Source organism: Bison bison, unplaced genomic scaffold, assembly GCF_000754665.1.
Source record: "Bison bison bison isolate TAMUID 2011002044 unplaced genomic scaffold, Bison_UMD1.0 scf7180017864458, whole genome shotgun sequence".
Lineage (NCBI taxonomy): Eukaryota > Metazoa > Chordata > Mammalia > Artiodactyla > Bovidae > Bison > Bison bison.
The window spans coordinates 7036630-7050782 of record NW_011495020.1 but is presented as its reverse complement, the minus strand read 5'-3'; the positions used below and the strand labels follow the sequence as shown (position 1 = coordinate 7050782).

The following is a 14153-nucleotide window of genomic DNA, read 5'->3' as shown; positions in this document are numbered from 1 at the left end:
CCTTCCCCAGGTCGCCTTCCTCCTCTTCCACCCGCCGTCTACTCCTGGAGCGCGCTCCCGCAGGCGCGGCCCCGCCCTCCAGGAGAAGAGTCGCTGACGCTTAAGGAGATTGTCTCTGGAAACTGGTGGCTTTGACCCCCGACCCAAAGAACAGAGCTCTGAGTGTCCAGTGGGGCACTTGGTTCCCCAGAGTAATCTCTAACCAAAACAACTAAAAATAAAGGCCCTAGTTTGGAATAGATTATTGTGCATGTGGTTGCCGGTTTATCCAATAATCGAATCTTAATTTTCGTCAGTTTTTTTAGTCTGTGACGAGAATCAGAGTCTGTAGTTTTCCAATTTGAGGAACCCAACAGACACAGCTCAAATATGTTTGCCCACTGTAATATAGGATTTTTCAAAATATGCGCAGTTCAAACATCTTGTCCCATCGTCCCCTTAAATATAGTCCAATAGATGAGGCCAGTGGTGCTGATACATTTTTTTTCTTAGGAGAAAACTCACTGTAGTCAGGCCATGACACAAAATTAACAAACTCTGGATTCCAGATTAGAAGATGCAGTTGCCTCCCTCAACTTCTTCACAAGCCATAACCTCATTTCTCCTTTAAGAACTTAGGGAATCCCTTTCCCTTCCTTCCAGCTCCTCCCAGGAAAGAAAAGGTGAAGGGAGGAGAGCGGAGGCAGAATTTAGTGGATTCCTCTCACCCGCCTAGATCATCACTAAAGGCCCAAGGTTCACTCTGGGTACTTGGTTCATAGTCAAGAACCTGCCCAGGCAAACAAATAGTTCAGGGGCAGGAGTGGGCTCCTGAGAGTGTCCAGGATAAGGAATATATACTGACAGCAGGAAAGGATAGTCATACTGGACCTGGTGCTGGTCAGAATATACTCCTAAGTACAGTGTTCACTTCCTACCAGTTTAGATGATTCGTTGTTGAGTTGAGAAAGTGCAAAGGCGGGCAATCAGGGCAAGTGAGCAATGCCAAAGAACCTCCTACTAGTAATGGTTGGAAAAAATGAACATAGTTAGCTAAGAAAAGATTAAAGAAAAACATAGTAGATCAAATCAAACTTGGTATGTGTCTCTCCTGAGGACATTTATTCGTTCAAGAGATATGTACTGAGCCCCAACCATGTGGCAGGCACTGTGGTGTGTATGTATGATGAGGTATAGTTTCTGCCTTCTAGTAGCTTATTTATCACTAAGGCAAGCAATCATAACCCTGCTGAGCGCTCCCAGAGAAGTATAGAGAGGGTGGTAATAGAGCACACAGGAGGGAGCTTGGTTTGGTGATTAACTTCCCTGGTGGTTCAGACGGTAAAAGCATCTGCCTATAATGCAGGGGACCAGGATTAGATCCCTGGGTCGGAAAGATCCCCTGGAGAAGTAAATGGCAACCCACTCCAGTACTCTTGCCTGGAAAATCCCATGGACAGAGGAGCCTGGTAGGCTTCAGTCCATAGGGTCACAAAGAGTCAGACATGACTGAGTGACTTCACTGGCTGCCTGACTTTGAATTCAGCTCTGTCACTTACAATGTGACTCTGGACCAGACATTTAACTTCTCTGCTCCTCATGTGTAAAATGAGGATAGTAATAGTACTACCCCACTGGGTTGCTCTGCAGATTAAACAAGTCACTACATGTGAAATGCTTAGAAGAAAGCCTCGCACATAGTAAATATTGGGTGGCAAGAGGGTATCTCTATGGTCCCATCCAACTAGTTAACTCTCTGAGGATCAGCTCAGTTTTTTTGCATTATCTAAACCAGTCCATTCTAAAGGAGATCAGCCCTGGGTGTTCTTTGGAAGGAATGATACTAAAGCTGAAACTCCAGTACTTTGGCCACTTCATGCGAAGAGTTGACTCACTAGAAAAGACTCTGATGCTGGGAGGGATTGGGGGCAGGAAGAAAAGGGGACGACAGAGGATGAGATGGCTGGATGGCATCACTGACTCGATGGACGTGAGTTTGAGTGAACTCCGGGAGATGGTGATGGACAGGGAGGCCTGGTATGCTGCGATTCATGGGGTCGCAAAGAGTCAGACACAACTGAGCTACTGAGCTGAACTGAACTGAATGCTTTGCTGTTTATGAAGCACATATATCATTTAACATTCCCCCAAAACTGTACGAGGTAACCAAGGTTGTAACTTACTCCTTAGCTTCAGAGATGCTACATGACTGCCTTATAGCCAAATAACTACTTAAGAGTCAGACTCAGGGCTTCAATTCAGTGCACTGGATAGGCAGAGCTTCTGAATTTCCTCCTTGGCAGGAACTAGAAGGCCAAGTGGCTGCACTCAGTTAAAGGAATGGTAGCAAATGGGAGAGTGAGCAAAGGGAACCTGAGGAAGAAAGGTCAGTATGTTGCACACATGGCCCACCCTGTGTACCGTGACTGAGAATTCACCTTCCTGTAGAAATAGTGGCCAAGATAAGGGGCTGATGCTCCAAAATATCTAAATCATCACATAGCTGACAACTTCCCAAGGGCAGAGGAAGTGATATACAGCACTTTCGCAGCTCCTGCTTCAAAGAAGGGGCTCAATAAATGTTATCTGAATTGAGATACATTGTTACTGGTGCTATTTCCAGAACATCATGAGTTCATTAGGCTTCCCTGGACTGTGAGAACCTACCTCACCCTTATCTTAACAGTGGTTTTGTGTGGGAGAAATGTTCTTTATTCTAAGATCTATGCAGCAGAGAGATCTTTGTAACTCCCACTACCTCGGTGTAAGGTGGAGGCTACCTTATTTTTGCTCTTCCTATTTTGCGCTTCTTTGTCCTATTCTGAAAAACCTGTCAGAGCCAGCAAAAGGATATAGGGCCTGGGAACAATGCCAAGAGGGTGAGGGAAGATGAATCAAACATTTCCCTGATGATGGTTGACATCATAATCCCAAATTCCACCTCCAGCCCTCCAGAGTCCAACTTCCTGTCACATGCCTTCCCCAGTCTCTTCCTGGGGACAGATCTCCCTTCTCAGTGTATTTTCCCTCACTGTTATGTGCTCTCCTGCTCTCTGAAGTATGGACTCCTTTCCATTTGAGTTCCCCTTTCCATCCCTGCTTCACACACTCTCACACTTAGCTTCACACCAAATGGTTCAAAGCCAAACAGGATAATGCCTTGGGGGGGCCTCATGAGGCAACAAATCTGCAGTTGCTTTTAAGGCAAATATTCCTAGATTTGAAAACTTCCAAATTTTCACATTATCTAGTTGAGTGGTCTTGGGTGGTTTCAAATTTCTTTCTTTTTAAAAAAATTTATTTAGTTTTGGTTGTATGCCGGTCTTCATTGCTGCACATGGGTTTTCTCTAGTTACGGAGAGTGGCGGCTACTCTTCATTATGGTTCATGGGCTTCTCATTGAAGTGGCTTTTCTTGTTGTGGAGCACAGGCCCTAGATGCATGGGCTCAGTACTTGCAGCTCTTAGACTCTAGAGTGTGGGCTTAGTTGCTCTGCAACATGTGGAATCTTCTCAGAACAGGGATTGAACCTGTGTCCCCTGCATTGGCAGGCAGATTCTTATCCACTGCACCACCAGGGAAATCCTCACAATATCAGGACTTTTAATAGAACTATTGGGAAGAAGGGGACCTCTTTTTCTATGATCTACTAGGAACCATGTCGTTCTTATGGTAGAAATAGTCTAAGAATGATTCCAGCGCTGAGGAAAGCAGAAGCAAGGGATGAAGCAAACATAACTTTTCCTAATGATAATGTCCTGAGTCCCCTGAGTTCAGCTACACTTTAAATTTCCCAGGTTTGTAGGAGAGGATAATGGATTTAGTTTGTGAAATAAAAGACACCCAGTGGAGATGTCCAGTAGAACATAGATGGATAGACAGAGATATTGGATAGATGGATAGATGGATATGTAGATAAATGAAGAGATAGATAAAACAGAGAGAGGAAAGGGGAAAGAATGAGTTGGGGGAGAGGCTCAAAAGATAAATCTTGGTAGAAAATAAATACATGGGATCCATCAACTCATAGATGGTGAAGTTAGCCATAGTAGTGACCTTGATGGCTCAGAAGCTAAGAGGTGAGGTGACTGGGAGAGAGTGAAGACAAGAGGATGTAGGATGAAGGAATTTCAGCGAGTAGAAATGGGGAGATGAGGTAGAACTGACAAAGGAAATTGAGAGAGCCTCTTGCCTGGAAAATCACATAAATAGAGGAGCCTGGTAGGCTGCAGTCCATGCGGTCGCTAAGAGTCAGACTCGAGTGAGAGGCTTCCCTTTCCCTTTTCACTTTCATGCATTGGAGAAGGAAATGGCAACCCACTCCAGTGTTCTTGCCTGGAAAATCCCAGGGACAGGGGAGCCTGGTGGGCTGCCGTCTATGGGGTCGCACAGAGTCGGAGACGACAGAGATGACTTAGCAGCAGCAGCAGCAACCAAAGTGGTAAAATGCAACTCGGAGAGAGTGTGGTGTTTCAAGTAAAGAAAGAGAAAAGTCAAAGAAGGAAGTAGTAACTGTTCCTGTGAGACATTGCAGAAATAAGGTAAGATAGTAACCAGTGTCAGCTGTATTAAAGAGAACAGAAGTTCCCGAGAAAGGACTCAATTTCTTTAAGTAGCATTTTGACAGACAGAGCCAACAAAAAACCCCTTGGTTACATATAACTGCTAAAAAAAAAAAAAAAACAGTAATAAAGGGAAGCATAACTCTCCACTCCTTAAGTGTGGACCATACATAGTAACTTCTTTCAAAGGAAAAGCGGGGGTGGGGAACTAACTCCACAGTGGGACACTGATAAACACTGTTTGAACCAGCTAATCAAGGTCAACATCATGTTGACCATAAATCACATTGATAGTATGTGCCTTTTTATGATATGATGAAAATAGCACTGAACCTTTCCGATCTTTCTCCCCTAAATCTATAATCCCATTCTAATCAAAGAAATGCTAAGTCACTTCAGTCATGTCCGACTCTGTGCGACCCCATAGATGGCAGCCCACCAGGCTCCCCCGTCCCTGGGATTCTCCAGGCAAGAACACTGGAGTGGGTTGCCATTTCCTTCTCCAATGCATGAAAGTGAAAAGTGAAAGTGAAGTCGTTTCAGTCGTGTCCGACTCCTATCGACCCCATGGATTGCAGCCTAATAGACTCCCCCGTCCATGGGATTTTCCAAGCAAGAGTACTGGAGTGGGGTGCCATTGCCTTCTCCGATAGAATCAAAGAAAAACACTAGACAAATTCCAGTAGCAAGGCATCCTACAAAATACCTGAACAGTACTCCTGAGACTGCCAAGGTCATCAGAAACAAGGAAAGTTTGAGAAACTGTCACAGCCAAGCAGAGTCTATGGAGACATGACAAATAAATGTAACATGGCATCCTGGATGGGATTCTGGTACAGGAAAAGGAAATTAGGTATAAACTAGGAAGATCTGAATAAACTATAAACTTTAGTTAATAATAATGTATCAATGTTGCTTCATAATTTTTAGCAAACATACTGTAAGATGTTAATAATAAAGAAAAACTGCATGCAGGAGTATACGGAACATTTTGTATTATATTCTCAATTTCCCTTATAGTCTAAAAGAGCTGTTAAAAAATAAAGCCTGATTTTTAAAAGTTAGTAGTACAGCAAATACTGAATTCAAAGGATAGGAGAAACTTTTTAGTGCCAGAAGCAAAGATAAAGCTTAAAGCTTGAGTAATAGACTCATAGAATACACTATGGGGCTAGAAGGGGAAAGGGATGGGAGAATTACTGGACCAGAAATAGGTCCCAGCTGCTAAAGGTAGGAGTTTTAACATGTTGTGATAGGAGACTTGACCCTGGGAAGGATCAAGGCAGGACGACGACAACCAACCAGGAAAGGCTGCAGGAGAGAGACCAGAAAAACTCTGTCCGTGGGACAAGGAAGCAATGCAAAAGATTTTTCTACTGGAATTCTGGGTTGGGGAAATAAAGATCTTTGGTGAAAAATCAAAGCCTCAGGCTGCACCCTGCTTTACTGCTATGTCTAAATTTACACCACACTTGTATTATAGGAATGGCCAACCTAAGAAATTAGCTGAAGGAGGAATCATATCTAGTATATGAACTCCAAAAAAGGCAAATGAGTGGGATCTAGAATATAGTGCCTGCTGCTGCTGTTGCTGCTGCTGCTAAGTCACTTCAGTCGTGTCCAACTCTGTGCGACCCCAGAGACGGCAGCCCACCAGGCTCCCCTATCCCTGGGATTCTCCAGGCAAGAACACTGGAGTGGGTTGCCATTTCCTTCTCTGATGCATGAAAGTGAAAACTGAAAGTGAAGTCACTCGGTCGTGTCCAACTCCTAGCGACCCCATGGACTGCAGCCTACCAGGCTCCTCTGTCCATGGGATTTGCCAAGCAAGAGTACTGGAGTGGGTTGCCGTTGCCTTCTCCGAGAATATAGTGCCTAGATCCTGATAATTACACAGAAGATGTTAGCTATTTTTCTTCTTATTACTCTGTCTCTATTACTGTATAACAAGAGTGATAGGAACAATAATATCAATAATAACATTTGATTTTGTATGTTCTTGAGCCTAATTTATTTAGATATTTGGATAGGATAGATGTTGTATTAAGGAACATGGCCTTAGGAGAAAAAATATTTGGTGTCAACCATGAGTACTCAGGTAAGAAGAATTTTAAGGGACTTCCCTGGTGGTCCAGTGGCTAAGACTCGGATCTCTCTTTGCTGGGGGCCAGGCTTCAATCTCTGCTCAGGGAGAACTAGATCCTGCATGCCTAAACTGAACATGCTGCAACTAAAGATCCCACAGGCCAAGACAAAGATTAAAGATCCTGCATATAGCAGCTAAGATCCTGCACAGTCAAATAAATAAATATTTTAAAACAAAAACTTTTTTAAAAAAGAAGAATTTTTAATTGCATCAGGAGAGTTTTAGATTATCTGGAGAAATTCAAATTTCTTGGTTCTCCAGGAAAACAAACAAAATGTCTTCACTCAAAGACATAATTCCAAAAAAGAAATTAATTCTTTCAACTCACGTTGATAATTGTAAAAAAAAAATTTTGACATAAAATTGGCACATTGTGTCCCAATTCCTCAAGTTTGTGGTGCTCAGAGTATAACTAATGAAAAATAGCCCTGCATTCCAGCACCTAGGGAAAGGTCATGTATAAGAATACAAGCATGTGAAAGGCCTTTGGGGAGGAACAGTTATCTTTTTTTGCTTCCACAGTCATCTGAATAACTGTGGTGATTGAGGAAGGGGGAAAGAAGGTGATATAAACTAGACTGGGAGCTTCCTAAGGGCAGAATCTACTCTATTTGGGAAAAGAAACAAATGCTTATATAGCATACATAGTATCCCAGACACTGTTCTAAGCACTTTGCATGTATCAACCCATTTAGCCTCACAAACATCCCATTAACATAGGTACCATTTTCATTCCTATTGTACACATATATATGCAGACTAAAGCAAAAGGAAATTAAAGTATCTTGGCCCAAAGTCACACAGCTAGGAAATGGTAGAACCAGGATTTGAGCCTAAACAGCATGTTTTCTCACCCCATGATCTTACCAGTAAGCTCTCCCATCTTAAACACCAGCAGAGAAATATTCAGATCACTTTCATTTTCCCAACACCTTTATAAATATTAGGGACTACACACAGGAACTCGTTCTCATTTTTTCTTTGATCATTTCATACTGTATATACATATTTAGTTCAATGTCTGATCTCCAAATATTTTTATAACAAATCTATAAAATCCATATGGATTCTCCTAGATTCAGTTCCATCGCTCAGTCGTGTCCGACTCTTTGTGAGTCCATGGACTGAAGCACGCCAGGCCTCCCTGTCCATCACCAATTCCTGGAGATTACTCAAACTCATGTCCATTGAGTCGGTGATGCCATCCAACCATCTCATCCTCTGTCGTCCCCTTCTCCTCTTGCGTTCAATCTTTCCCAGCATCAGGGTCTTTTCAAATGAGTCAGCTCTTCACATCAGGTGGCCAAAGCATCGGAGTTTCAGTTTCAGCATCAGTCCTTCCAATGAATATTCAGGACTGGTTTCCTTTAGGATGGACTGATTGGATCTCCTTGCTGTCCAAGGGACTCTAAAGAGTCTTCTCCAACACCACAGTTCAAAAGCATCAATTCTTCGGTGCTCAGCTTTCTTTATAGTCCAACTCTCACATCAATTCATGACTACTGGAAAAACCATAGCCCTAACTAGACGGACCTTTTCTGGCAAAGTTATGTCTCTGCTTTTTAATATGCTGTCTAGGTTGGTCATAGCTTTTCTTCCAAGGAGTAAGCGTCTTTTAATTTCATGGCTACAGTCACCATCTGTAGTGAATTTGGAGCCCAGAAAAATAAAGTCTGCCACTGTTTCCACTGTTTCTCCATCTATTTGCCATGAAGTGATGGGACCAGATGCAATGATCTTTATTTTGAATGTTGAGCTTTAAGCCAACTTTAAGCCAATCTCCTAGATTACACTAGAATAATTATCTATACCTGCTTACCTGATTTAAACCAATGCTATAAATATGACATGTAAGTTGTACTGGGTTTTCCTTATTGCCATCTTTCAAATCCACAAAGGTCTAGAGTCTATTCCTAAAATCATAGGCTCATAAAACCAGAATGAAGTCTAGAAGTCATCTTGTCCACAGTAACCTCCAAAACCATGCTTCAGCCTAAATCATGTGGTATGTCCTGCTCTACTGAACATCTTTGATAGTTTTATTAAATATCTGTAATGTACTGCATATATGCAAAAATGCTTTATTATATTTTCCACAGTTCTTAAAGACTGGATTCTTTATGGTCTGGGACTATGTCTTGGCTTTATTTTTTTATTCCAAGCCCTTTGTTATTGCCTGGAATTCAAGAGTCATTCACTATATCTTCCTCTATTAATTCTCTTTGTAATCTCTGGAGAGACAGAAATCAAGTTAGTTTTTCTTCTATGTAACAGTCCTTCAAGTAAGTGAAAAAAATCTTTTTTCTTTCAGCTAAACATGCCCATTTACTTAATTTTTCCTCCAAGAAGGTAGTTTCAAGTTTTCTGACTCTTTTCAAAGTCTATATCTGACTCTTATCAGCCTTGTTGGGTCAATAGCCATTTTGTTATTTGGGGTTCAGACCAGACATACTGTGATTTGACCAGTGTGATAGTCAATGTCCAAGACAATCCCAAATGAGCCTCATCCTCTGGTATTCACACCTTTCTGTAGACCCCTCCCTCACTAGGTTATAGAAGACATGGCAATATATACTTCATTGTCTTAACTCACTCATTCTGGGGGAAGCCAGTTGCCATGTCAGGAGGACACTCAAACAACCCTACAGGGAGGCTCACGAAGAGAGGAACTGAGGCCTCCTGCCAATCCTGTGAGTGAGCCATCCTGGAAACAACCCTTCTCAAGCCCTTAGATGACTGCAGCCCCAGCTAACATGCTGACTGCAACATTATGAGAGATCCTATGCCAGACCACCAATCCCTAGTCCATGGAAACTCTCAAAGTAACAAACATCTACTATTGTCTTAAGCCACTGAGTTTTGGGGTAATCTGTTATGCTGTGATACACGATTATTAAAGCCAACTCAGAAGATAAAGAGACTAACATTTCCTTCTTGACTTTGGTAGCAACAGTAAAAAGACAAAGAAAAACAGATTCAATGGACTGATGAAACTATTACTTTGTACAGTTTTGGGGAAATTTGTGTATATGTGTCCATGTGTAAACATTTGCTCGGTATCTTTTGTAGTTAGATTGTTTTGTTTTATGCTTCTGTACGTTGCCACAATGCCATACTTATGTGTGTGCTAAGTTGCTTCAGTTGTGTCTGACTCTTTGCGACCCTATGGACAGTAGCCCGCCAGGTTCCTCTGTCCTTTGGATTCTCCAGGCAAGAATCCTGGAGTGGGCTGCCATGCCCCACTCCAGGGGACCTTCCCGACCAAGGATTGAACCAACATCTCCTTCATCTCCCGCACTGGCAGGCAGGTTCTTTACCACGAGCGCCACCTGGGAAGCCCCCCTAGATAGACACTCAATACATAACTTTTGCAATATTGGGCTTCACCTTTAAGGCTGAGGGACATAACCAATCTTTGCTCTTGAATTGGGTGTGGTGAAATCTATTTTCTACCTTTTGGGAACTCTCACTGGGAACCAATGGCCTTCCTACTCACTAATGTCTAGGTGTTTCTCCGCTTCTTTGAACATGATACAGGGAAGAGTTGGGACTTAATGGTTCTAATCATGCTGGACTTCTCACATGATTGAGTTTAGACAACACCCAACTTCACATGGGAACTTAGGAGAGAACTTGCTGCTGGCCTTTCTCTCTCTCTCCACTGCTCACTGAACCCCCAACACATACATGATAGTCTTGCAATGCTCAATGATGTGCTTTTAATCACATCTGCTGTTTTCTTATTATATTTTCCTCATTATTTTCTTTTTGAATACCTGCTTTTTATATTCATACTTTTGAAATTTCTTTCTTTTCTATTTTCATTGCCTACTATGATTCAGCCTCTTCGTAAAACCTGAGTTACTTTTATGTAGAACTAAAATTGTAAAGAACAAATTCTCTCAAGTAAATGAACTTCAGGGCTTCAATACCCAACACATTATGTTGCTCTTAGTGATGCTAAGCACCTAAGAAGATGCATGAATAATTTTAGGTTTGGGGAAATCATCTAGGAACTCTGCACTTGATGTACTTAAAGACCACCAAAGTGTCCTTTGAAGATGTAACTTGCTGCGAGGTAATCTGGAGGCTCTGAAAATTAAAGGTACCCATTACCACTGGGAAAACTTAGATCTGGAGGAACACAATAGTTCTAAGTGAACTTTTCCAGGAATCTTTCTATTATCTTTTGTGTTACAGTTAAGTGCACTGTTCAGAAGACATTTGGATATGAACATATAAAAGAATGCAATGTTCTTCAGAAAAATAAGGGAAAATGAGGCAAAGAAAAAAGACAATTTACAAGTAGAATAAATATTTATATCAATGTTTACATAGTGCTTATCATTTCATAAACATTTTCACTTAGAATATCTCATCTGACTATCACAACACTCCAGTGAAATAAAAACAGAGGGATATTATTTCCATTCTATACATTTCAGAGGAAGCTGAAGTTAAATGAGAGACTCAAGTTCAACTGGCTCCTAAAAGGCTGAGATACAATGAAGACCTAAGACTCTTTTTGATTCTGAGGGTAAGTTTCCACCACAAGGAAGGAAAAAAATAGAAACTTAAAGAGAAAACAAGGCTAACTATTTTTATGCAACATAATGAGGAACTGCTGAGTGGTTATTAAAAAAAAAAATTCTTTACCTCCCCAAACACTTAGCAATCCCAGGATGATACTTAAAAAACAGGAAACTGGGGTTGACTCAATACTTGTTACCCTTATCTATGTAGCAGAGCTAATTATAATGCTTATTGCACAGAGCTGTTGGGAGGGTTAAATGAGATAATACCTGTAAAGAATGATAAGTACTCAATAAGTGCTAGTTGTTATGACTAATGATGATGATGCCATTTTAATCAGTGTGGAGAGAATACTAGAATAAAGAGTAGTAGACATGTATTTGCATGCTGCATTATAATCAACCTACTCTAAATTATCTTCCTTCAATACCCTTATCTAGAGAATGAAGGCAATACTCCTTCCTAGCTGCTCCTGCAGAAATAATTCACCATGTTGGATCATGTTCTGAGCATCTGCAAAGCCCTACAGAAATATAAGAAGACACCACAACCATTTTTCTCACCCTTTCTTTCTCCCTCCTTGACATTCTGAGCAAAGCCACACTGTGGAGCTGTGAAGGGGGTTTTGAGTAGCCATCCCTTCAGATATACACAGTTGCCTGGCAACTTAAAATTCAATGCCTGAACTAGAAGGAACACTCAACTTGACTCAATTGTTTTCTGAGATTTAACCCAACAGCTTACCTTATCTATAAGAGGCTCACTGAGGTGGTAATGTGTGTCTCATCTAAGGAATGGACAAACTGCTTTGTTGTGTATTAGCATAGTGATTAGTGTGTGAGCAGTTTAAGGAGATGCTTCCTCCAAATGTCCTTGCTGGCCTGTTGTAGCTCCCACTCACCTTAGAAGTGATTTCACGCTGGCTCAGAGTCCCGCTCCGCCCTCCTTCTGTCAGATTACTGTAACTTCATTCCCAGAGCAGCCCTCCTGCCATCCACCACCAACTATGAGGCCCTGTTTAAGGGCGTGTCACACAAGCAGGTGATCATTCTTGTTAGTACCATAGAGTAGCTGATCATTCATGATGAAAACATGATTGTTGACTAAATCAGGGTCCATTCAGACCCAGCTACACTCCATAGTACCAGCATGTGGTTCTATCCTGTCATGCCTGATTTGAGATGTTTTACGAATGATGCACCTTGGCAAATGAATCCAAAATCAAAAGCGCTTTAAATGACAATCTCAGATCAACTATGAGTGATACCAATCAAACCCTGAATGCAATGTCTCCAACATGTTAATTATTTAATTCAGTTCAGTTCAGTCGCTCAGTCGTGTCCAACTCTTTGCGACCCCATGAACTGCAGCACGCCAGGCTTCCCTGCCCATCACCAACTCCCAGAGTTCACGCAAACTCACGTCCATGGAGTCGGTCATGCCATTCAGCCATCTCATCCTCTGTTGTCCCTTCTCCTCCTCTGTCGTCCCATCTCCTCCTGCCCCCAATCCCTCCCAGCATCAGAGTCTTTTCCAATGAGTCAACTCTTCGCATCAGGTGGCCAAAGTACTGGAGTTTCAGCTTTAGCATCATTCCCTCCAAAGAAATCCCAGGGCTGATCTCCTTCAGAATGGACTGGTTGGATCTCCTTGTAGTCCAAGGGACTCTCAAGAGTCTTCTCCAACACCACAGTTTAAAAGCATCAATTCTTCAGCGCTCAGCTTTCTTCACAGTCCAACTCTCACATTCATACATGACTACTGAGAAAACCATAGCCTTGACTAGATGGACCTTTGTTGGCAAAGTAATGTCTCTGCTTTTCAATATGCTATCTAGGTTGGTCATAACTTTCCTTCCAAGGAGTAAGCGTCTTAATTTCATGGCTGCAGTCACCATCTGCAGTGATTTTGAAGCCCACAAAAAAAAAGTCTGACACTGTTTCCACTGTTTCCCCATCTATTTCCCATGAAGTGATGGGACCAGGTGCCATGATCTTAGTTTTCTGAATATTTAGCTTTAAGCCAACTTTTTCACTCTCCACTTTCACTTTCATCAAGAGGCTTTTTAGTTCCTCTCCACTGTCTGCCATAAGGGTGGTGTCATTTGCATATTTGAGGTTATTGATATTTCTCCCGGCAATCTTGATTCCAGCTTGTGCTTCTTCCAGCCCAGCGTTTCTCATGATGTATTCTGCATATAAGTGTATAATTAGTGTTGCCAACATCCACTGGATCATAGAAAAAGCAAGAGACTTCCAGAAAAACATCTATTTCTGCTTTATTGACTATGCCAAAGCCTTTGACTGTGTGGATCACAATAAACTGTGGAAAATTCTGAAAGAGATGAGAATACCAAACCACCTGATCTGCCTCTTGAGAAATTTGTATGCAGGTGAGGAAGCAACAGTTAGACCTGGACATGGAACAACAGACTGGTTCCAAATAGGAAAAGGAGTTTGTCAAGGCTGTATATTGTCACCCTGTTTATTTAACTTATATGCAGAGTACATCATGAGAAACGCTGGACTGGAAGAAACACAAACTGGAATCAAGATTGCCGGGAGAAATATCAATAACCTCAGATATGCAGATGACACCACCCTTATGGCAGAAAGTGAAAAAGAACTCAAAAGCCTCTTGATGAAAGTGAAAGAGGAGAGTGAAAAAGTTGGCTTAAAGCTCAACATTCAGAAAACGAAGATCATGGCATCCGGTTCCATCACTTCATGGGAAATAGATGGGGAAACAGTGGAAACAGTGTCAGACTTTATTTTTCTGGGCTCCAAAATCACTGCAGATGGTGACTGCAGCCATGAAATTAAAAGACGCTTACTCCTTGGAAGGAAAGTTATGACCAACCTAGATAGCATGTTCAAAAGCAGAGATATTACTTTGCCCACAAAGGTCCATCTAGTCAAGGCTATGGTTTTTCC

At 41.9% G+C, this 14153-nt stretch overlaps 1 protein-coding gene across 1 annotated transcript in view; it reads left to right on the top strand.

Moving 5' to 3' along the window:
- Positions 1-6593: 6593 nt before the first annotated feature.
- The window catches only part of GSX2 (GS homeobox 2), a 27907-nt gene continuing 20347 nt past the window's right edge, over positions 6594-14153 (top strand). The window contains exon 1 of the mRNA XM_010859723.1: positions 6594-6639. Coding sequence (XP_010858025.1) covers positions 6594-6639 — 46 coding nt within the window. The remainder of the gene's footprint in view (positions 6640-14153) is intronic.